Below are 24779 nucleotides of genomic sequence, written 5' to 3'. Positions count from 1 at the left end.
GGTAATTATTATTCAATCATAGACTAATTAGACTCACAAGATTCGTCTCGTCAATTTCGACCAAACTGTGCAATTAGTTTTTATTTTATTCCATATTTAATACTCTATGCATACGTCTAAAAATTCAATGTGACGAAAAATATTGAAAAATTTTAGGTTTTTAAGTGGAACTAAACATGGCCAAAGATAGAAAGCCATGCAGAAAAGAAATCATCAGTAGCGAAAAAGTAGCGAAATCATCAGTAGGGTCGTGGAAATTGCTTCATGATCTTCAGAAATTTGTTGTCAATTCTGGGGTTTCACATTAACATCCTCCTTTTGCAGAACCACACCTTTTACTTCACCCTAAAAACAAAAAGTTTTCAAGATTTTCTATCACATCGAATATTTTGACATATATATGAAGCATTAAATATAGATAAAAATAAAAACTAATTACACAGTTTTACTGTAAATCACAAGATGAATCTTTTGATCCTAGTTATTAGTCCATGATTGGACAATATTTGCCACAAACAAACAAATGTGCTACAGTAGCGAAATTCAAAATCTTTTCGCATCTAAACAAGGCCTAGTTTGTTTAGATGTGAAAACTTTTACATTTGGCTACCGTAGTACTTTTGTTTGTTTGCGACAAATATTATTTAATCATAAACTAACTAGGGTCGAAAGATTCGTCTCACGATTTACAGACAAATTGTGTATTTAGTTTTTATTTTTATCTATATTTAATGCTACATGCATGTGCCGCAAGTGTCGCAAGATTGGATATGACGGAGATCTTATTTTTTTTTGGTTTTTGGCCTTGTTTGTTTCAATTTTTTTTTGAAAAATAGAAATAGTACCACTTTTGTTTGTATTTAATAAATATTGTCAAATCATGGACAAATTAGAATTAAAAAATTCATCTCGCAAATTACAAGTAATCTGTGTAATTAGTTATTTTTTTATCTATATTTAGTGTTTAATGCATGTGCCGCAAGATTCGATGTGATGGAGAATATGAAAAATTTTGCAAAATATTTTGGGAACGCCTTGTTTAGTTCACCCAAAAACGAATCTTGCGGCACATGCAAAAAACATTAAATATAGACGAAAATAAAAACTAATTACACAGTTTAGCTGTAAATCGCGAGACGAATTTTTTATCCTAGTTAGTACATGATTGGATAATATTTGTCACAAACAATCAAAATTGCTACAGCAAAAAATCCAAAAAATTCAAAACTTTTCAAGATTCTTAGTCGGGCCTTGTTTAGTTGCGAAAAGATTTCGGATTTCGGTACTGTAGCACTTTCGTTTGTTTGTGACAAATATTATCCAATTATAGACTAACTAGGATCAAAATATTCGTTTCGCGATTTCCACTTAAACTATGTAATTAGTTTTTGTTTTCGTCTATATTTAATGCTTCATGCATGTGCCGCAAGATTCGATGTGACAGGGAATCTTGAAAACTTTTTGCTTTTTTGGGTGAACTAAACAAGGCCTCACATCAAAAGTTGTGGCACATGCCTGAAGCACTAAATATAGAAGAAAACAAAACTAATTGCACAGTTTATATGTAATTTATGAGACAATTTTTTTAAATTTAGTTAATTTATAATTAGACAATATTTACCATAAACGTTAAAATCTTTTCGCAACTAACAATTCAGATCATTTTCACGGACGAAACGAGAATGGTTGGCAAAGTCAACCTCCAAAAATAGCGCCAACGGCTCTGCCTGTGCCTGTGCTGCGTGGAAGCTCTGGAACCACTGCAAGCAGCGAGAGCAAATTGATGGCGCTCGTCGTGTCCCTTCCGACCCCAGTCCCGCCGTCCCGTCGCATCCACTGCCGCGCCTACGCCTATCTGACACCGCACGCCGTCAGCCTGCCGTGCGCCGTCCCCCAGCCAGCAGCAGCAGCACCACCTCCTCCCGCCCTGCCTGCCCCGGCTGCTTGCTTGCCTCTGTTTGACCTGCCTATCATCAGCTCGCCCGCCCCGTCCGTCCCCGCCGCCGCGGATTCCATTCCATTCTCCACCACCACCTCTCCCTGCGCTCCCTTTTATTCCATCCACCACCACCACGTCCCCCTCGCCTCGCCACCACACCACAGCACCACAATGCCTCCTCCCATCCTCCTCTGCTTCCTCCTGCTCCTGCTCCTCCTGCTCCTGCTCCCCGCCCCCGCCTCCGCCACGCCGGAGCGGGACGCGTACGCGCTGTCCAAGCTCAAGTCGTCCCTCGTCCCGTCCACCAACTCCACCTCCAACGCGCTGTCCGACTGGGACCCCACCGCGACCCCGCCGGCGCACTGCGCCTTCACGGGCGTCACCTGCGACGCCGCCACCTCGCGCGTCGTCGCGATCAACCTCACCGCCGTGCCGCTCCACGGGGGAGCGCTCCCGCCCGAGGTCGCGCTGCTCGACGCGCTCGCCAGCCTCACCGTCGCCGCCTGCTCCCTCCACGGCCGCGTCCCGCCGGTGCTCTCGTCCATGCCCGCGCTCCGCCACCTCAACCTCTCCAACAACAACCTCAGCGGGTCCTTCCCGTCTCCACCGCCCTCCCCCTCCACGCCCTACTTCCCGGCGCTCGAGCTCGTCGACGTCTACAACAACAACCTCTCCGGCCCGCTCCCGCCGCTCGGCGCGTCGCAGGCGCGCACCCTGCGCTACCTCCACCTCGGCGGGAACTACTTCAACGGCTCCATCCCGGACACCTTCGGCGACCTCGCCGCGCTCGAGTACCTGGGGCTCAACGGCAACGCGCTGTCGGGCCGTGTCCCGCCGTCGCTCTCCCGCCTCTCCCGCCTCCGGGAGATGTACGTCGGCTACTACAACCAGTACAGCGGCGGGGTGCCACCCGAGTTCGGCGACCTCCAGTCGCTCGTCCGCCTCGACATGAGCAGCTGCACGCTCACGGGGCCCATCCCGCCGGAGCTCGCGCGGCTGTCCCGCCTCGACACGCTCTTCCTCTCCATGAACCAGCTCACGGGGCTGATACCGCCGGAGCTCGGCGGGCTCACCAGCCTCCAGTCGCTCGACCTCTCCATCAACGACCTCAGCGGTGAGATACCCGACAGCTTCGCCGGCCTCACTAACCTCACGCTGCTCAACCTCTTCCGGAACCACCTCCGCGGCGAGATACCGGAGTTCGTCGGCGAGTTCCCGTTCCTCGAGGTGCTGCAGGTGTGGGACAACAACCTCACCGGCAGCCTCCCGCCCGCGCTCGGCAGGAACGGGCGGCTCAAGACGCTGGACGTCACCGGGAACCACCTCACCGGCACCATACCGCCGGACCTCTGCGCTGGACGGAAGCTTCAGATGCTCGTGCTCATGGACAACGCCTTCTTCGGCAGCATTCCGGACTCGCTCGGCGACTGCAAGACGCTCACGCGCGTCCGCCTCGGCAAGAACATGCTGACCGGCCCAGTCCCGCCCGGGCTCTTCGACCTTCCCCTGGCGAACATGCTCGAGCTCACCGACAACATGCTCACCGGCGAGCTCCCGGACGTGATCGCCGGCGACAAGATCGGCATGCTCATGCTAGGGAACAATGGGATCGGAGGCCGCATCCCCGCCGCCATCGGCAACCTCGCCGCGCTGCAGACGCTGTCCCTGGAGTCGAACAACTTCTCTGGCCCCCTGCCGCCGGAGATCGGCAGGCTCAGGAACCTCACCAGGTTCAACGCCAGCGGCAACGCGCTCACGGGCGGCATCCCGAGGGAGCTCATGGGCTGCGGCTCCCTGGGCGCCATCGACCTCAGCCGGAACGGCCTCACCGGCGAGATACCGGACACCGTGACGTCCCTTAAGATCCTTTGCACGTTCAACGTGTCGAGGAACATGCTCTCCGGCGAGCTGCCGCCGGCGATTTCCAACATGACGAGCCTGACGACGCTGGACGTGTCCTACAACCAGCTGTGGGGCCCCGTGCCGATGCAGGGCCAGTTCTTGGTGTTCAACGAGAGCTCGTTCGTCGGCAACCCGGGGCTGTGCGGCGCGCCCTTCGCCGGCGGCAGCGACCCATGCCCCCCATCATTCGGCGGCGCGCGCTCGCCGTTCTCGCTGCGTCAGTGGGACACGAAGAAGCTACTGGTATGGCTGGTGGTCCTCCTCACCCTCCTCATCCTGGCCATCCTCGGCGCGCGGAAGGCGCGCGAGGCGTGGCGTGAGGCGGCGCGTCGGCGTTCGGGCGCCTGGAAGATGACGGCGTTCCAGAAGCTGGACTTCTCGGCGGACGACGTGGTGGAGTGCCTGAAAGAGGACAACATCATCGGCAAGGGCGGCGCCGGGATCGTGTACCACGGCGTGACCCGCAGCGGCGCCGAGCTGGCGATCAAGCGGCTGGTGGGTCGAGGCTGCGGCGACCACGACCGCGGGTTCACGGCGGAGGTCACCACGCTGGGCCGCATCCGGCACCGCAACATCGTGCGCCTGCTGGGCTTCGTCTCCAACCGGGAGACCAACCTGCTGCTGTACGAGTACATGCCCAACGGCTCCCTCGGCGAGATGCTCCACGGCGGCAAGGGCGGTCACCTCGGGTGGGAGGCGCGGGCGCGCGTCGCCGTGGAGGCGGCGCGCGGCCTCTGCTACCTGCACCACGACTGCGCGCCACGGATCATCCACCGTGACGTCAAGTCAAACAACATCCTGCTCGACTCCGGCTTCGAGGCGCACGTGGCTGACTTCGGCCTCGCCAAGTTCCTCGGCGGCGCCACGTCCGAGTGCATGTCTGCCATCGCTGGCTCCTATGGCTACATCGCCCCAGGTAACAAAACTCCTCACTTCAAAACCACGTGTTGAAATTCCACTAGTACTACTATAGTTAAAACAAGCATATGGACAAATTTTGAAATGCTAGAGGATCATGATTTGAAATTTGCAGTTTTTTGATCCTCTAGCATTTCAAAGATCACATACAGTAGTACACTGGTTGCACTTGCAGTCTTGCACAATGTTTGTACTGGCATTGTTTTGCCTTGTGCCTGGCGTAGCATAGTCAACTGGAGCTGGAGCCACGTTAAAAGGCAAAAGCTGCGTGCAGTGAAAACCAACTGCCATGCTATTTTTGCTGTGTTTTTTTTAGAGATTATCTTTGCTGTATGATGTTGCAATGCATGGCTGTACTAGTTAATGTACGTAGTGCACTGGAGATGGATAGAGACAGTGGCTAATCAATGTGGTTAGTGTCTCGCTCTAGCTCTGTGTCCTTGGATTGTGTAGTACTACAGCATGGATTTGGCATGTCCTAGAAGCAGATCTGTGAAGGTCAATGGGGGGACAAAAAGCCTGCCTTGGGATCACACAGGATTGGGGTTTCTGGTTGCTCGTGCTGTTGGTTTGTTTGTGTATCCTTGTGGGCCCTTTCATGCAGCTAGCTTGATCCGACAGGGATTAAGAGCTTCCCTTCCATGTCCATGCTTGGAGTGTTGTCAAAAAAAAAAAAAAAAAATTGTCCATGCCTGCAGCAGATCTGCCCACATGTTTGACTTGTCAGGGTTTAAGGTTCACTCTTCATTTCTTCAATAGTACTAACAAAATCTATAATAATAATAATAATAATAATGTTAATATTTAGTACTGAGTATCACTGAATTAATGATGAAATTTATTTTTATAACATATCCATTTAAACCTGTAAATATTAATAATATTTTTCTGTATGCATGGAGCAAGGACTTGTGATCTGTAAACTCTAATCAGCAGCAATGACTTCAACTGATGGCCTTGATCCGTCTCGCATGCAGAGTACGCCTACACCCTGCGCGTGGACGAGAAGAGCGACGTGTACAGCTTCGGCGTGGTGCTGCTGGAGCTCATCACTGGTCGCCGCCCCGTGGGCAGCTTCGGCGACGGCGTGGACATCGTGCACTGGGTGCGCAAGGTGACCGCGGAGCTCCCGGACGCCGCCGGTGCCGAGCCCGTCCTGGCGGTGGCGGACAGGCGGCTGGCGCCGGAGCCGGTGCCGCTGCTGGCGGACCTCTACAAGGTGGCCATGGCGTGCGTGGAGGACGCCAGCACGGCCCGGCCGACCATGCGCGAGGTCGTCCACATGCTCTCCACCTCCGCCGCCGCCCAGCCCGACGTCCTCCACGCCTTCTGAACCTCCTCGATTAACCATATGATGATATGATCCGGGGTTATTAACGCCTGCTATTTATTAGCGGCTAATTTTGGTTTGTATTGTATTTACTGGTGCCTTTTGGCGTCGTTACCGTGTGTGATGATGGATGGATGGATGGATGTGTTATGTGTAGTTGTGTGTACTACTACGACTAATAACCAGCAGGTGGCTACTCGTGATCCCTGCAAGGTGAAAGTAGCGTACGTGTGTCTTATTGCGATGCGATTGGTTATTGCGTAGCTGAATGAATATGTGCATATTACTAGTAGTAAAGTTGAAGCTGAAATAAAATGTGTCCATGATCTTACATACATTATATGCTCTGCTTTGCAATTCCTTGTCACCTTCACCCTTCTTTTTTCCCCTCTCCGTGTCTCTCGTTTTATTTACACCACACGTGAAGCCATGGAATGGGATCGGTAAAGGCGTAGGATAGGAATGGAGATTGGCCTTAGTTCACATGAAAACTAAAAAGTTTTCAAGATTCCTCATCACATCGAATCTTGTGGCACATGTATGAAACTTTAAATATAGACGAAAATAAAAACTAATTATACAGTTTAGCTGTAAATTATAAGACGAATCTTTTGATCTTACGAGTGCAAGAATTTACGGTATCCGTCCGTGTCAGTGGATGATTGCAGGCCGTCCCTGCAGAATCGAATCTGGGCGAGCTCGCAAAGAACACGGGACCGCGCTCGCAAAGCCTTTCTCCGGTCTTTATTCTCAGCTGGATTATCTGATCTGACTCGGACTTGTAAATATATATCTCCTCTCCTAGTGCGTCGTTGCTCATTGCCCATGCAAATGCAACGCAAAGGGCTGTCTCCAATAGGAGACCCATTTGGAAACCCAAACCTAAAATGGGTCTCCAACACAATATCTATAGCCTCCAACAGAGTACCCATACAGAAAACCTATTTTGGGTATCAGGAGAGGCATAACCCAAATTTGGGTATCCTCTCTCCTTGAGACCTATTTGCAGAGAGTGTTGTCTTTTAGGTCTTGTTGTTGGAGAAGACTAAAAATAGATATGGAACCTTTTACATGTAGCGCTACTCAAAGGACAAATGTGTATTGTATTTTGGGTAACAATTGTTGGAGATAGTTGACACGGCATATATTCCCTGCCGCTATTGCTTTTGGTTATTCGAGATAGCTTCTTCTGAAAGATCTTCTTCAATTTTTGGCGACAGGTGTCTGCTTCTAGTATACTAGGCTTTTAAGGGAGAGGTGGCGATGTTGTGAAAGTTGAAAACGGCAGATGCAATAGGAAAAAAGGTTAGAATCAGAATGCTGTCGTGGGACATGGAATGGGTTGGGCTGGGCATCTCGGCCCACTTGCTCGCCATGGCTGTCGTCGACATTTCTCTGGGCCTAGTTCATCAGCCAGCACCAACGAAACCCAATAGTAGTAAAATAAATACGGTAGAATAGTTCCGATAGATTAAAAAGAATAGTATGAATATAGGACACTATCTATAAGTCCTTTTTTTTAAGCTCTAACCGATTCATTACTCAGACGACAAATCGTCGGAAACAATTACAGATACATCATCAGGGATGGAACTAGTAATTAGCGCCTCGCCTTCGATGCAACCATAACCTAAACACGCCAAAACATGAGCAGCCCTATTGCCAGCTCTTCCCAAAAATTTACAAGTAAAATTACTAAAATTCGTCCTGGACAAACCCCCTTCCGGTCGCACATCAAACCCCCTTCTGGACTGCAGAGCTTGCTGAAGATTGAGTGCATCCGTTTCAAGAATGAGGTTGCCGATTCCCAAATTGCTCGCTATTTGCGCACCTTGCATGCAGACAATTAACTCCGTATGGAAAGCACTTAAGAGCATCTCCAACCATTATGCATTTGAAGTTATGCATTTTAAGCAAATTGCAAACCCCTAAATGAGAATGGCAAGGCTAAAATCGGGTGATCTCCAACCGTTATGCAAAATGCCAAGTCGATCCCGCGCCAAACTTCCCGCGGCACTGCATCCCGCGCGGCACTCCTTCCACGCGCGGCCAAACAGCCCGCCGCCGGCGCACGTTCAGCTCGCCGCCGGTCTCCACGTTCAGCTCGCCGCCGTCGCCCTAAACCCTAAACGACCTAGGAGCCGCGGCCATGCTCCGATCCACGCTCAGCTACTCTATATATGATGAATATGCATGATTACCTGGCCGGCGTTGATGAGAAAGGCTTCGTCGCGAGCGAAGCTGTCGAAGAGGACGCGCGAAGCTTCTGTATCGCGCGAAGTTTGTGGCGGCGCGAAGCCAAACCGCGCGAAGGGAGGGGTTTTGCATAGCCGGACTCCTTTGGCATATATGCCAAGTTTCCCCCTCCAAATGCATAGCTATGTAAAATGCAAAGTCCAAATGCATAACGATTGGAGGGGTTTTTTTTGGAGTTTTATGCATTTTGGTAAATGCCAAGTCCATTTGCATAATGGTTGGAGTTGCTCTAACACATTGTTAATTCTCCCTCGGACGGTCATCACTACCTCACCAACATGATCACGGATCAGAAATCCCCAACTACCAGTCATAGTCTCCTGAATGAAAGAAGCATCACAGTTTAATTTGAGAAAGCCTTCAGGGTGGCTTGGCCCATCTCACTCTTGGCCCCGATCTCAGTAGCCTATGAGTGTACTTGTCGTACACAGATGAACCACAACAATTTGGGCTGGGCAGGGTGAGCAACGTGTATGATCTCGACTAGATTATAGTAACCAGTTAAAATAATATGAAGGTCATCTAAACGCTTCAGATTATGGATTGATTTATAATAATAACCCAAAGACAATGTTCTCATCCCGTCTCTGATAATCTGCTAGGAACTCTGGAAGCACATACACGATGTTGTCTTCAGAGCTATGCATCCGGATCACTCTTGCCTCATTACTACGTGTAGGGTTGAGTATCTCTACGTGGCAAGCATCGCACCGGGGATGCTGTTGATATTCATGCACATCAATATCTAGAGTTTTGCAGCTAGCATAATGCGTACAACATTAGATGCACATGCTGAGATTTGAACTACATTGGATGGAGTTACCTACTGCGCATGAGCGTCCTAAAAAGACTAGGAGAGGTGTTGAAGAAGAAATTAGTTCTCCTAAGAGCAATCTCAGTGTCGCTCATTAGGTTAAATCATGCATAGTACTCCAGACCTAGCAAACGACAACAATTATGATTTTAAGTATCTTCTCTATGTAGTAGGCTGTCAAAAAAATTAACAACAATCACGCAATAGATGGATACCTGTGACTATGTTGTTCAGATTTATGTTATAAATAATATGTATTTGAAATCAGAGGAAGATTGTGTACAGTGTGAATGTGGGTGCACACATGTTTTTTTGTATTTGTACTATGATTTGATTCGTTTTTTTTGCTAATATGCCATGGTATGATGCATAAATGACTACTCAAAGTAATCGTACTGTGATTTGTTTTTATTTGTTTTTCTTTTTGATAATGTGCCATGGTCCGACGCATAAATGACTGCGTAGAATTTACTAATTTTCTTACTTATAAACATGTTACCTGTTTGATCACCGATATCACCAGGTAACAAAAAAATATGGCAAAGATACTCACGTACCATTGCGTATTGGGAGAGACACGTAAGGACTCTTCTCCACAAGGCAGGACACTTACGCTTTGCCCAATTGCCTACTTGCCCTAGTCCAATCCATGGAGCAAGGAACATTGCTCTTGACCTCCAAGCTGCTTCCTTAATCATCAAGGAAGGGAATTGTGTTCTATGATAATAGTAAGGCCTTGTTTAGTTCCAAAATTTTTTGCAAAATAGGAATAGTAGCACTTTCGTTTGTATTTAACAAATATTGTCCAATTATGAACCAACTAGGCTCAAAAGATTCATCTCGTCAATTCCGACCAATTTGTGCAATTAGTTTTTATTTTTATCTATATTTAGTATTCTATGTATGCGTCTAAAGATTTAATAGGATGAAGAATCTGAAAAATTTTGCAAAATTTTTTGAAGTAAACAATGCCAATAATCTCTACAACTAAAAAGACTCAAATGATATCCTCATACTATACCTTTCGGCCTGCCTCCGTGATTACGTCGCTCCGGAAAAAAAAAGTCGGACTCCCGTGGTCAACCTGCAGTCAAAAACAATTCCTCCCACGCCGCCTCCCCTCTACACAAGGAACCGCAGCCCCCTGCCATGCTCGTGTCGAGGTCGGCTTCCGGCGACAACCTCCATGCCGGCCAGCGAGCTCGGCTCCGGATTCGCCTCGGCGACGTGCAGATCCGGCAACGTAAAGCCCTACTCCGGCGTTGCACGGCTCTGCCCCGGTCATCTGCCCACGACGCAGCCCGGCTTCTACGATGCCCAGCTCTAAGCTCGTCTCGCCCACCGCCGGATGACCTCGCCATGCCGCACACGACGCAACGCCTGCGACGACCGAGCCGCACTCGTGCGCAGTAGGTGGAGGACTAGGCCGCCGCGGAACCCGGCTTCTACGACGCCCAGCTCCAAGCTCGTCCCACCCGCCGCCGGACGACCACGCCAAGCCGCACGCGACGCGACGCCTGCGACCCCTACGCCGGCCTCTGGAACTGGTCCATGTCCGTCCCTTGCTCCCCTCCTCTTACCTGTCTCTCTATTTCTTTTGTTCAGAAAGTCTATGCTTTGTTACTTGGTTCTCATGTGGGATAGGATGCAAGAGTTTTAATTTGGTAGTGATTTGTTACTGCTTGTTAGGTGCTCCTAATTTTCTCTGACTCATGCACTTCTGAATCCTAGATACATAGTATTGTTTCAGCACCTGCATTTTGTATTGACCTGAACCTGCATAAATTTCTTATTGAAGTGGACAACACGATGGCTTGTGACAGTGGATCCAACAATGCAGATAGCTGAACATATCTCCTTGCATAAAAAGCTTTGTTTTTAGCACTACTACTACTATTAGGCAATAGCAATCACTACATTAAACCTGCAATTTCTTATTGGTCTGAGCCTGTTTAGCTTGGTAATCTCGAAGTTATGTGAGCCTTTGAGGGATACAATTTTGTTGGAAATGTACTGAATTGAAATTCACTTGCGACATGAAAAAATTGCTAGCCTCAAGATGTCTTTTATAAACTCACTGTGCTTTAAGGGGTACAAATTCTGAAAGATCATCTTTCTTGCAGCAAATTCACAAGTTTGAGAAAGTTCAATTCAGTTTCGTTCAGCAACTTTTGATTTTTGTGTCTGTAACTCCTTCCTTAAGCTGTCTGGATCTTGATTACTATGCAGGGATACATACATATTGAAAAATTATTTTCCTGTTTAGAAGGGCCATGCATAAATGAATATGTGTTTCTCTTTTTATTTATTGTATCTGTGTAAAGAACATTAACTTTGGAACAATTTCCAAGCATACATGAAAAGGAAGGAGCCTGATCTAAAGAAGCAAACGGAACCTCTTCTACAGATGTCACAACTGAATTTACGAGTCGTTATCACCTCAAATTTACAACTAAGTATATTTCTTCTCTCTGGTTTCTTTGTAAGCAGGTAAGAGTGAAACATGGAAAGGGAGCCAAAGTTTTCTGCCATATGTTTCTGAAGATACCCTACCTGCTAGGCTCCAGAGCTAGATGTAAATAACTTTTCAATGTTTGTAAATGCAGGATGAAAAGACAAGGCTCTAGAGTTTGATGCAAATAACTTTTTAATGTTTCTAAATACAGGATGAAAGACAAGGCTCTAAAGATTATTGGTATTGTAGAAAACTGCCCTGATGGTATGTATGAAAAGACAAGGCTCCAATTTGCACATGCAGAAACTGTTATTCCTTTTTTACTTCTTTACTGGTCTCTTTCTTGAAGGCTAAGGTATGCTTCCACCTCTTTTGCTTAGTCCTGTTCTTGAAATCCTTCCTCTGAATTGTATGCCTTGTTTGACACATTTATCTATATAATATATGATATGTGTTGCATAAATTTCACTCTTTTGAATATTTCTACTATGTCATCTTTGACAGTCATGCTGCTAGCACAGACATGGATGTGTATCTTGCCAATGATGTTGGCTACCTATGAAATCAGAGGAATGGACACGTCGTTTCTACCCTAAGAACCTCTGCAGGAGCAAGGTGTGATAATTTATTTTTCCTTTGTTATTCTATCAGTGTCAGATGATATAAAACTAAAATTCTGAGATTGCCAGGCTACATTTTTTGTAGGCCTATGGGCATCTTTGAATTGTGTATTCTTCTTATTATTATTTTTGGATCTTGATGTTTCTTTGCAAAATATAAGTTGAAGTTGGTCATTACGTGGGAAAACTCTATTATTAGAAATTCATTACTGAATGTTCTTTGTTTATTTTCTTGCTGGTTGCAACAGGGTGTTGTTGCTTGATGCCCTGGCACCATCAACAACTTCAAGGAGTTCGGGGAGGACGCCAGGTCTAAGACTGCAAGGTCGTCATCATCGATTGGTGAGGAGAGTGACCAAAAATATTTGTTTAATATAACTTACAATTCAAGGCAGATGAGAATCAGTTAAATGTTACTCTCTTAGTGCTCTTCTCATTGCTCTAATTATTGTAGAAACAGAAAACACATACAGTAGTTGCTTCCACTATTGTGGTATTATTATATATATTGTACATAATGTACATTACTAATGGAAGGTAAGAAAAGTTTAGAAACAAAGAGAGAAGAAAAGAGGGGACAAAAAGACTCTAGGAGGGCCTAGCAGATTTAGCTAGGGGTTTGACCTAATAGAGAATTAGATATCTGGAAGGTTTTGAATTAGATATTGTGAAGCATATCAATTATCAAAGAAAGAAATCACAGTCCACCCTCAATGAAAATACCAAATTGTCAATTGCTGTTGCCATCCCCATCAACAAGGAGCTCAACTTACTTCAGCAATATCATAAAACCTATTCAATTCTGCGTGTCATAGAAAAATCTCAAATAAATGTTACACTATTTGGCGAACTAAACCAAATTGAAGACCTTAGAGTAGGTAGGCATATAAATTCTCTGTACAGTTGCACTCTTTCTTGCTGCCTAATTCCAGCACTAAATCTCATTACATTTTTTTCTTTTGTGTGCAAGAAGGAAAAAACATGGCGCACGAGGACTACGACATACCAGGTTTGAATATTAGAATTGTGCTTTCTTTAGGCTCAAGTGTTTACTATCAGCATTCGATTTTTTATTTAAGATCATTTTATCTGATAGTTGAATGTAATTCATATTACATAATGGGTTGAATGTAACTGAATAAGAAATTGTACAGTCTGCTTATTTGAGTAAGGGCAAACCATGCATGTTGCATAATCCCCTCCCTCTCCGTGATTATACAGTTATGGCATTCAACTATTGCATTAGTCGAAATGGACACACAAGAAATCCCTGACCGAAACTGAACAAATATTTGCAATGCATATGAATTGAAGGAGATAGACACAAACGTACATGCATGATACAGGGCGTTGAGCTGAGCTAGAGTGCCAGCTTCTGGTGGTGGTTCAGAGGCCGCAAAGTCCACATCCTATAGTGCTCAGCTTGGTTAGTAGGGTTCTTGTAAGGATCGATCTCTGACACTGGTGTCCTAGCCGTAGTGATCCTGGCATCTTGCTACCCCCTCTCCTCCTTGGCCGCTGCCACTTGGTTAGGCCGGTGTCGATCATGAAGCTGAAGCAGGATGGCTCCTTCAAATGGTTGCCATACTTCTTCAGCTTAGTTACCGATCCACGATGACTTGGGTGGCCTGATAAAGATGCAGACAAAATTTCATTATCCTTCGGCAACTTGTTAGGCTGCGAGACATTGTGGTTGTCCCTCTTTCTAGCGATGACTGTGGGGCTCTTGGTAATAGGCTGGAAGATCATGATCTTGAAACACTATTTATCAGTTTGAATTATGTGTTTTGGTATTGATTATTTGTGATGCTATAAGATTTTATATATGTTCTACCCGTAGCAACGCACGGGCACTCAACTAGTAAGAGAAAAAAAACATCAAAGAGGAAAAGGATAAACGGACCGCCGTGACCATCGCCGACCTGAGTCACTCACCTGCCGACTGCAATCGTCGGCCCACCCGTCAGCCAGAGAGAAACAGTCCAACTGCGCTTGGATTGGACGACGAGATCTCCACGTGGGGCGGTCGTGCGTGCCCGTGCCGCGCGCACACGCTTCTCAACTCTCACCAATTTTTACCCACCATCACGCACCGACAGGTGGGACAACAGCCAGGTCGGTACCCAACTACAGCGGAGACGAGCCCACTGGTCATGGACAGGGGAGCGCCCGTCAGTCTCAACCCAATAAAACCAGCTAACCACCCCCAACCGCGAAACCGGGCCCCACCGTCGTCAAGCGCGTGGACCCCACCCCGCCTCCCCGTCGCCACGTACGCGGCCGGAGCGCCCTATACAAGCGCCACGTCGCTCGCCGGCACGCCGTCGCCGCGTTCCCCACGGCTCTTCCTTCCTTCCTCCGCCGGCGAGCTATAAATCCTTCCCGCCGACGCCATCCCCATGGCATCCCGCTTCCGCGGCTCCCCTTCTTTCTCCTCCTCCTCCCCCCCGTCGTCGAAGGCTAACCCTTGGCCCGCCCCCTCCGCCCCGCCGCTGTACCCGACGCTCTCCATGGCCGATCTCGCGCCAGTCGAGATAGGGCCCGTAGCCTCGTCGCCGACGGCGCCGGCCTCGCCCTCGGAGTACGACAACGCGCCGCCGCCGTCCGAGGACGTCCTCCTCCGTGTCCCCGGCGCGCAGCTCCACCTCATCGACCGCAGCCGCAGTCACCCGCTGGCCGCCGGAGACCTCTCCCTCCTCCGCATCCGGTCCGGCGACACCTCCCTCGCCGCCATCGCGCTGCTCGAACCGGTCCAGTGGCCGCTCGCGCGCGACGTGGCCGCCGTCAAGCTCGACCCTTGCCACTACGCCTTCTCCCTCACCGTGCCGGCCTCTGCCGACGACCCCAGCCCGGACCCGCTCCACTATGGGCTCACGCTGGCCCACCCCGACGCGCGCCTCGACGGCATCCTCGCCGCCTACACCAGCTTCTCCGTCCACGCCGTGGTGGGAACCAAGGAGCTGGAGGGCAGGGTGCGCGACGAGGTCGAGGCCGCCGCGTACTGGACGGCCGTCGCGCCCAATGTGGAGGCGTACGGCGGCGCGGTGGCCAGGACCATCGCCACCGGCGCTGAGCACCTGGCCAAGGGGATACTGTGGTGCGGGGAGGTGACCGTGGAGAGGCTCCGTTGGGGGAATGAGGTCCTCAAGAAGAGGATGCAGCCCGGCGACGCCAACGCCGAGGTCAGCCCTGAGATGCTCAGGCGAATCAAAAGGTATTTTCTTTTTACAAAATATAAAATGTTTTTTTGTCCTTAATAATTATGAAATACATATTGTTAAGGATTCAATGTAGTAATGTTTGCTTCGCACAGCATTTGGATATGATGTATTCCTTCTAGTTGTGCCCTGATTCTTTATTTTTGCCATCTAGAAGAGGCTCCCAACTCTAAAACATTTTTGTAGTGATGCCCAATAAAATTGACAGGAGTATGCATTTTGGGAAAAATTACAGAAATGGACTAAACTGGATTAAACTGATGCCCATAATATGTAATTGTAACTTATAATGAGACTGTTCATTCAGGCATTGTTTTCTAAACTTGTGATTGCTTGGGTGAGTAGTATACTCCAACGTTGGTGTTAACTAGGGATGAAAACGGATCGGATACGGACGGATATCAACAATATCATATTTGTTTTGAAATGTCTATGCTAGGCTGCTAGCATGATATATGTGAGATGTCTCATAGTATATGTCTAGTGTAGCATTTGAACCTTAAACCTTTTCTATGAACATTTCTGTTGTCAATACCATCTCATTGTTTCTGCTCTGGATATTGAATTTATGAATGGTTTGGCTGACTGTATTATCTCATTTCTGGATATACTGTCTTTACAATTTGTACAACACTATGCAAGTTTTTTTTATTATTTAAACAATTCTGTGTAAATTACCTTTCTGAGATATATGATCTCAGACAAATATTTGAGTTGCTTAACAAGATTCATGTTTATACAATTGTTGACAGGGCTAAGAGGGTGAGCCAAATATCTGAGAAAGTGGCAACTGGAATTTTGTCTGGAGTTGTGAAGGTTACTGGTTATTTCACAAGCTCGCTGGCGAACTCGAAAGCTGGCAAGAAGTTCTTCAACATGTTGCCTGGAGAGATTGTTCTTGCTTCACTTGATGGATTTGGTATGTGTTGTTATTATGTGGCATTAATGAGTTTATCTAGTGGGATGTTATATTATTAACTCAAAAGTGCCCCCCACCTTGCATAAGTCAACAATATGTGCTGTTTGGGTCTATGCATTGCCTACTATGTCTAGAGTAAGACCCTAGATTGCATTTTTCTCATATCTGGACCGAAATCCTTGTTTTCCACTTATCTCTCTTGATGTCTGTGTTTGTTCTACTAGTTTGTTTGTAAATAGAAATGCTTTGGGTGCCCTTTATAGTGTCCTCAATAGCTCTGATTGTTGTTGTTGTTGTTGTTTTTTTGAGAAGATAACTTTTGTAGTTGTGACTTCTGAGGAAACTTAATTTCAGTACTCAGGTGGAGGTGCAAGTTCTTGTTTTTGTTATTTTCACCATTTCTTCCCCACATGACACAGAGTAGCCATGTGCTTTAGTTCTGCAAAGTAATGTGAACCATTGCTGCGGATGTGCTGATTCATTTTGGTGATACCGATTAGCCTCTCATATAGTGGGTAATGAAGAGTTGGTGTTAGTTTCAGTACAGCCACACATTGGTGATGATCTAGTCAAGTCATTAAAGATTTCTGGACATTAGCAACTTTTGGCTATTGCTCTGGAACTTGGCTAGTTGTCACCCTGAATGCTCTGTATTCTGCCTGCCGCCATGGTTTCTGATAGGATGGTCGATAAGTTCAAATTCAGGAAGGTTGTTGGTTCCACCAGATCTTTGTGCCCCATGGATGAACAAATTAGTTAGGTTGCAAGTTTGCAGTTGCAGTACAAAAATGTCTGCTAGATATGTAGCCCCTATTTGATGTCATTAGGAATTTTCATTGTTATACATACTTACTGTTTCCTTTTTATGCTAAGTTGTTGGCATTGTGTCGGCCAAGCTTTTCAACTTTTGCTGACATCTCTTCTTTGGTTTCTTGTTGTCGTCAAACAGGAAAGATTTGCGACGCCGTGGAGGTGGCTGGAAAGAATGTTTTGTCCACATCATCAACTGTGACGACTGGGCTAGTATCTCACAAGTATGTGACGTTCTCAATTCTCCACCGGAAAAAGATCCCATATCCTGCATCACATCAGACTTCTCACCGAGTCTTTGATGAACGCGAGTAAACTAACATCCCTTGCACTGAATTTGTTCTCTTGCAGGTACGGAGACAAAGCTGCTGCCGCAACAAACGAAGGGCTGGACGCCGCCGGCCATGCCATCGGGACGGCGTGGGCCGTGTTCAAGATCCGGCAGGCCTTGAACCCCAAGAGCGTCCTGAAACCCACGACGCTGGCCAAGTCCACCATCAAGGCCAATGTTGCTGAGCTTCGCGCAAAGCACGGCAGCAAGTAGTTCACTCCTGCCACCGTTCGTAACTGGCTAGCTGCAGTGATCTCGAGAACGAAGGATGTGCCCAGCAAGTCTTTGAGCAAAGCTGCCACCGTTTCCAGTCACAGCAAGTCTTTGAGCTTCATCTCGTTCTGTCACGACACGGATGCACTGCTTCGAGCAGCAGCGTTCCCTTGTAAATTTGTGTGCTGAAAGCCTGAAACTGAAACTGAAAGCTTACTCTGCTCTTGTGAGACTGTCCTTCTCATGCCGATGTTAAAGCTTTATTGCTGCTCTGGATGCCGTCGGCCATGGCTCGAACTTTATTATTTTTGGCTGCCGAGCAACTCCAACCCAAGTCCCTAAATTAAGCCTTTAAATTTTTATTTACATACTATGATAAAAAAAGTAGGAGCTCAAATTAAGATCCAACTCTAACCCACCTCCTAAACAAGTAGGATAGGGGGTTCTAGATGTGAGGGGTTGAAACTATAATTTAGGAGGGCATGAAAAATGGGAGCCTAAGTTGATTTTTTTAATCAAGTTTCGGACTTATTTAGGAGGTGGGTTGGAGTTGCTCTTACATCTTATGGCTCATAATTGACGGCTAAAATCTACTTGTAGCCCTTGAACTATCACGAGTGGCTGATTTTGGCATCTGAACTAGAACACTGATCAACTTTGGTCCTTCCAACTACTCCAACCGAGGTATTTTCGGCCATATCATTCAACTGTTTTGAAGACGTTCACCACGTCAACATAGGTCTAAATACGACGTGGAGGGTTTTTTTTTACAACAATAAGTTATGAAAGATATTACTATTCGTTAATTTGTTATGAGAGAAAAAAACTACCATAAACTCAAACGAACATGTGTAGGAACAAGCTCAAGCGAACATAAGTCTTCGGAACGAAGAAATTCCATAATTTGCATAGGAATTTACATTCAATTCATGTTACTTAAAAAGAGAAGACAGGAATAGAATTTGGAATTGGGGGACGACGAATGTGCTCTTACTCACCTAAAGTTGCCTCAGTGCCTAACAGTCATGTGTGGAGTGGAGGTCATCAGAACATGGTATTGTTGTAGCATTGTTGTTCCTCTTCGTGTATGTTGCTTGTGATTGTTAATTTCTTCTTCTTTGTGTGAAAGTTTTTTTTCACCTTCCTTGCTTAATATCTCTAGGTTCACGACCTAACCATGTAATATCAGTGCAAGATTTCGTTCAAAAAAAAAAATCAGTGCAAGATAACTCAGGTGAATACTATTCGTCCTTGTGACTTCAAAAAACAGATTCATTGAACAATTGCTTAAGTGCTGCTTAAATTCCTACTAAAGCGTCATATAATTTGGAATCGAATACTACTTATTGTATCTACTCAACGAGAGTTTGAGGGTAATTTTGTACCCAAGTCATATGTCAAGTTTCGTACTCGTGATTTTAGTTCTTAGCTCTTTTATACCCAAGACCTAAAGCCATATGCTAAAAGCATCTTCACTAGACCTTTTATATTTCATTTCTTATGAATTATTTTAAGATAGTACTTGAAATCAATTTAGAATATAAAGGGAGTAATAATGTCTAATGTAACAGATCACTTAAAACATATCTTCTATATTTCTATAAGGATATGGTAGAGTGGGGTTATATCCTTTATTAACAGGAATGATGCTTCTTTTAGAAAATCTCTTAAAACCTAATGGTTTCTGCGGCTAATAAGCCAGTTAAAGTTGATTTGTTGTTATAGAAAAAACATTGTTCCATGGCTGATAAGCCAGCCTAATAAGTTCAAGCGAGCAGGACTAGACAAGATAGAAGATTTGCAACAACATCTTCGTATCCTAAAATGCTACTTTTAAGTAAAGAAGATTGCATAAGATATCTAATAAAATTCTCTAAAGGACGGTTCACTGTTTATAGATATCAACTTGCAAATGGTATGTCAAGTTTTGTATCCATAAAGTTCTCGAACCAAATACTTGTTCTGCCTGCTCTTTTTATTGCTCTATGATAACTCGACAAGAAACATTCCAAAAATCGTTTAAAACACCACTTAACGTTCCTACGGTCTAGTGCTGCTTACTGTGTCTGTTCAACGACAGCTCAATGGTAATTATGACTTTTCTATGTGTATATACTCTCCGGTGCACGTCTCGTTTTCTAGAACCAATATTTTTAAGTTTGACTAAAACTATAATAAATAATATTAGTATTTATATCAAAAAATAATCAATCCTGTGATACTTATTTTATATCATAATATTAATTAATTATTTTTTAAATAAAATTGGTCGATTTTTTTTTAAAAAAAAATTGACTCGCATTTATTTGTTTATGCAAAACACGATGACTGCGCGTAGACAGTGAAAGTGAAACAGCAACGACCAGCCCAGCCGCGTCTGCTGCCCCGGTCCACTCCACCATCTCCACCACCACCCATTCGAGTTGGGCTCCATGTGTATGGTTCATGGGCCCCAGGCCCCACAGCTTTGGTGGGTGGTGGTAGGCTCGGGATTCCCCTCCGCCTCCGCCGCCCTACGCGCCCAACACGTCCCCGTCCAGATTCATCCACCCCCTCTTCCTCTTCGTCTCCGTCCGCTCCGCCCCTTTTCCCCCTTCTCGTCGTCGCAACCGCCGCCCATCCGGGGCTTGGATTGGCCTTCCCCCGCTGCTCCTGCTGGTAGGTAAGGAGCCCCTTCCTCTCTTCGCTCCGACGGATTTGATTTGCTCGTTCCGTTTGTCTCTGGTAGAATCCGTTCGCCGCGGCGAGCCCTCGAATCCGTTTGTCTCCGGAGCAGCGACGGAGTACTGATACCACTACAATTTTCCGATGGTTTGTCATGTTCCCAGGTGGATGAGCCCTTGACTGCCCAGCGCCCGCCCGCCCGCCTTCTTGCAGCAGCAATGGACGACGGGGACCTGGATTTCTCCAACCCGGACACGTACCTGTGCCCGGCGCTCGGCACCGACCCGCCCAGCAGCTGCTCCATGGACAGCTACTTCGACGAGATCCTCAAGGACACGGAGCACCACGCGTGCACGCACACCCACACCTGCAACCCGCCCGTGCACGACCTCTCGCACACCCACACCTGCGTCCACGTCCACACCAAGATCGTCGCCGCCTCGCCCGGCGACGACGCCGCCGAGTCGCCGTCCGAGAACAACACCAACACCACCGGTAACAGCAACGCCGCCTCCAAGAAGCGCCCCTCGGGGAACCGCGCCGCCGTCAGGAAGTACCGGGAGAAGAAGAAGGCCCACACCGCGTCGCTCGAGGAGGAGGTGGTCCACCTCCGGGCGCTCAACCAGCAGCTCATGAAGAAGCTCCAGAGCCACGCCACGCTCGAGGCGGAGGTGGCCAGGCTCCGCTGCCTGCTCGTCGACATCAGGGGCAGGATCGAGGGGGAGATTGGCGCCTTTCCCTATCAGAGGCCGCCGGTCAAGAACGTCGACCTCGTGTCTAGTGTTGACCAGGGAAGCTTCCTCGGTGGTGCCGGCACCGCCCAGGTTACCAACGCCTGCGATTTCAGATGCAAGGATCAGATGTATTGCAACCCTGGGATGCAGGGCGCTATCAGTGGTCAGGTGTTGGGACAAGGCGCCTGTGATGTCGCGAGTATCCAGTGCATTGGAAGTAACAAGTCTGGATCCACTAAGCTACCTGTCTGTGGGGGAATGGATACAGTACCTGCTGTCTGCTTGCCAAATGTTGAAAACAAGTGATGGTATGTAACTTGCCTTTCCTTGCTATACTTTTAAAAACTCCTGTCTATCTTCTAGATAGATTAATTTCAATTATTATTTTGTTAGCAATCCGTAAATGAATCTAAACTCATGATTGTATTTTTTTTACACGGCGGTCAAAACCGGATTTCATTACGCACATAACTCGCGATTGTATTGCTTAGTAGCGTTTTGTTATCTATAGTCTTAGCTGAAAAAGAGTATAACTCGACTCTCTTGCCACCAAGCCATTGTTTTGTGATTTCATTGATTTGCTGAAGTCTGGCTGAATGCAATTTTGAGTGAATTGACATCTTACTGTGAATGAAGATCATATTTTCTTTTGTTCCATTTTGTCAATCCAGAGCTAGAGTTGTAATGGTCTATATTTCAGCTGGATGTCTTGTACCCCTTTAAAGGCATTGCTAGTCTTGTTGACACACCAGAAACTATTTCTCAGCTGGATGTCTATTTCTCACCTGGATGTCTTTAAGGTGTCAGAAAATTCTTTAAACCTTTATAAGTCCCTTTACCTTTATGTTGTCCTTGGCACTCAGTTCAGTAATTGTCTCAAAGTGCCAGAACTAGCCAAATAATTCAACCAAGTACCAAGAACAAATGGAAATATTATATTTTCGTGATGTCCATCACATGTTTTTCTTTTATGTTAGTTTTCAATAGTTTGTTGTGGTGAATTGAGAGATAATAAACAACATTGAACAATCAAGGGATTCCATCAATATCTGACTATCTGTACTTGCTGGGGCTTATAGATTCAGCATTTATGGGTTGCTCATTTCGTCATATTTCATCTTGCTAGATATGCTTCCTGCTAAATTCTAATAGCCTTTTCCTAGGCATCCCAGCTGCTACCTGCGAGCCATGCTATGCTTGAATCATGTTCCAGCAAAGGAAATCAGGACACTACATTTTGCACGCTAAAAGAAATAGCTGGGGCCTCTATGCAGGGATCCTGATTCAAGGTCTCATGGTACCGCATAACAGTTATGCATGCATTAACACCTCCAAATTTTTTCTAATCATGACTAAAGATTTCTGGCAATTCCGATTTTGTCAAATCCATAAGCTAGAGTTTTATTTTCAACTGGATGCTTTCTACCTTTTCAGACCTCCTAAGTCATCTGTGGCTGGTTGAAAAAAATAATATTACCCATTTTATCATTATCTTTTTTACACATTTCATTAGTTTCAAGCACCAAAACTATTTACAACATGGAAATGACTTAACCTGGGTTTCAGCCTGTTAGTATTCAAGGCTCAAGCCATGGTACATCTGTTTTAACCTAACAGAGTAGCTCTTGTTTTCGACCTAGTCCCATATGTAGCCGCTGCCTGTATGTGAGCAAAAACAGGAGGGAACATTTTGTCATTTTTTCGTACCTGCTGCCAATGCCTGCAGTGCACCATGCCTACACCACCGTTGCCACCTCCCTCCATGATATGTTCCATGCTTTGAAAGATATAATATGCCTTAAGTTTATGGGTTAGTTAGATTTACAGTCAGGGAGAGCCAATGGACTTGTCTTGGTCGTGATATAGTGGGTACTCAGGTGACTAAATTTGACTTTACGACTTAAAAACTGCTTAGTTCTATAGGAGTGTGATACTTTTTAAGATTGTGCCACTGGGCTTCTGAATGCAGGTTTCCATTTTTTTTTCTCGGTGCTACTTTTAATTATTTCATGTTTGGTCAGTTGACCAATCTACACTGGATTTTTTCCTTGACAAATCCAGCTTTGACCTGTGACCGAGCCATTTTATTGGTAAATTATGTTACCAGAAAATAGTAAATTAGGACACTACATTGTGCATGTTTCAAGAAAAAAAGAGAGACAATGTTGTGCACTTGAGAAAACGATAATTAGGACATTATACCATGGTACCATATAGCAGTACTATAGACAACAATAACCTCCAAATTTTGATACTTCTGAAGAGTATTTTGTTTCACAGTGATTTCGTATTAGCATAAGTAGCTATTGGGGATTGTAATACTTGGGTTGGTGGCTGGGCTTTTTTTGGGAAAAAAAATGTGATATCTCCCTGTAAACTGTGTGTTCTCGGTTTGGAAGGCAGTTCTTTAGGTTGTACCATTTGTGTATCTTGCTGTGCACCAGTTTTCCTGCTTTATATCAAGCTGTTTTTGTTATGAATTTTAATATAATCTTTTTTGTGGTATGTCCATTTCATTTTTTCAATTACTGGACTGTTATGAATTTGTTACAGAATGTAGCTATTTCTCATATCTTACAAAGGAACTTCAAGAAAAAAAAAAACAGAAGATGTCTTATTCTTCAAATACTTCCAAGTCGTATCCATCTGGATAGGTTCATATATTTACCTTAGCACTTGATAGTCAATAGCCCCCCTCCTTTTTTTTTTCTTTGCATGATTTACATTAAATAAACCTGATAAAAATGGTGGCATTTTATTATTTACCACCTTTCCTGCTGCTAGGAACTTTTCATGTTCTAAACTCACAAGTAACACCTGTTCTATTGCTCTTTTTTCAGGACTCCTGACAGTGTTTATGGCCTCTCCTTTTCGGAGACTGCTGGGGCTTCCCGTTCTGCCTCAAAAGGAACGCTGTATAAACTGCTAGCTCTTCTATGTAGGACCGCACTGGTTCAAACTGCTATGTGTGTGAGTTCGTCGCCCATGATGCTTCTATGGTGCCTGAGGCGATTCAAGTTTGTTAGCTCTAGAGCTGACAAGACATCCTTGTTTATTTTCCTTAGTTCCCAGATGCTTTCTGATCAAGTGCAGAACTGGACCGGATCTGAAGGAGTCGAACATGAACTGGTTAAAAATTGGCATATGTGGTCTAAGACGCTCAGATTTTTGTAGAGAATCTCAAGTTTAATGTAAACCCTGTTGCCCATGTAGATGCATCGTTCCTGAAATCCCTTTGTGGGTGCCATGTCTCTCTGCTGCTGTGTGCGTGATCTGAGGGAACCTGGATTCGTTTATTGTTTGAATGTTTTACTATTTCATTCGCAAATAAATAATTTGTTGCATTGATTGGAATTTGCATGGTTAGTTTAATAACTTTAGCCCTGACAATTCTGATGCATCAGCAATTCTCTCTCTTATTACCTGTGATGCTGTTACCGACAAGTGCGTCCGACAACAGCATTTGCTTCCTCCAATAAGCGCAGAATCCTCAAGAGATCTTTAGGTGCTGAATGATTGGCGTTAAACGGTGCATATTCGTTGAGCTGTTTAAGCACCTGCTGCAGCTCGCATAAATCTCTTCAGAAGCAAGAGTCTATCTTGAGCATCACGTAGCACGGATGGGATAATTTGATCGGTAATAGTAGCAACCTCTT

General features: G+C 45.9%; 3 protein-coding genes and 1 long non-coding RNA gene across 6 annotated transcripts; all 4 read left to right on the top strand.

Moving 5' to 3' along the window:
* On the top strand, positions 1904-6429 carry LOC8069199 (leucine-rich repeat receptor-like kinase protein THICK TASSEL DWARF1). The gene is made up of 2 exons (XM_002438988.2): positions 1904-4757; positions 5737-6429. Exons 1-2 carry the CDS (start codon positions 2111-2113, stop codon positions 6090-6092), a joined length of 3003 nt encoding a protein of 1000 aa, XP_002439033.2. The 5' UTR covers positions 1904-2110; the 3' UTR covers positions 6093-6429.
* On the top strand, positions 10234-13429 carry LOC110431001. 2 transcript variants are annotated; one of them, XR_002448462.1, is made up of 5 exons: positions 10234-10712; positions 11650-11734; positions 11826-12229; positions 12483-12576; positions 13205-13429. It is a non-coding gene; the product is annotated as an uncharacterized LOC110431001 (long non-coding RNA). The 2 variants fall into 2 exon arrangements; XR_002448461.1 differs by having other exon boundaries at positions 10235-10712; positions 13208-13429.
* On the top strand, positions 14538-17998 carry LOC8069198 (senescence/dehydration-associated protein At3g51250). The gene is made up of 4 exons (XM_002438987.2): positions 14538-15448; positions 16205-16371; positions 17321-17405; positions 17533-17998. Exons 1-4 carry the CDS (start codon positions 14634-14636, stop codon positions 17723-17725), a joined length of 1260 nt encoding a protein of 419 aa, XP_002439032.1. The 5' UTR covers positions 14538-14633; the 3' UTR covers positions 17726-17998.
* LOC8069197 (basic leucine zipper 23) lies at positions 20215-24477 on the top strand. Of its 2 annotated transcripts, none has more exons than XM_021449388.1 (3): positions 20215-20383; positions 20554-21431; positions 23964-24477. In XM_021449388.1, the coding sequence occupies exon 2, from the start codon at positions 20608-20610 to the stop codon at positions 21427-21429; it is 822 nt and encodes a 273-aa protein (XP_021305063.1). In that variant the 5' UTR covers positions 20215-20383; positions 20554-20607; the 3' UTR covers positions 21430-21431; positions 23964-24477. The 2 variants fall into 2 exon arrangements, with proteins under 2 accessions (XP_021305063.1, XP_002439031.1); XM_002438986.2 differs by having other exon boundaries at positions 20216-20387.

Source organism: Sorghum bicolor, chromosome 10 (assembly GCF_000003195.3).
Source record: "Sorghum bicolor cultivar BTx623 chromosome 10, Sorghum_bicolor_NCBIv3, whole genome shotgun sequence".
Lineage (NCBI taxonomy): Eukaryota > Viridiplantae > Streptophyta > Magnoliopsida > Poales > Poaceae > Sorghum > Sorghum bicolor.
Note: the sequence above shows the minus strand (reverse complement) of the source record. Positions and strands in the feature narration are given on the sequence as shown.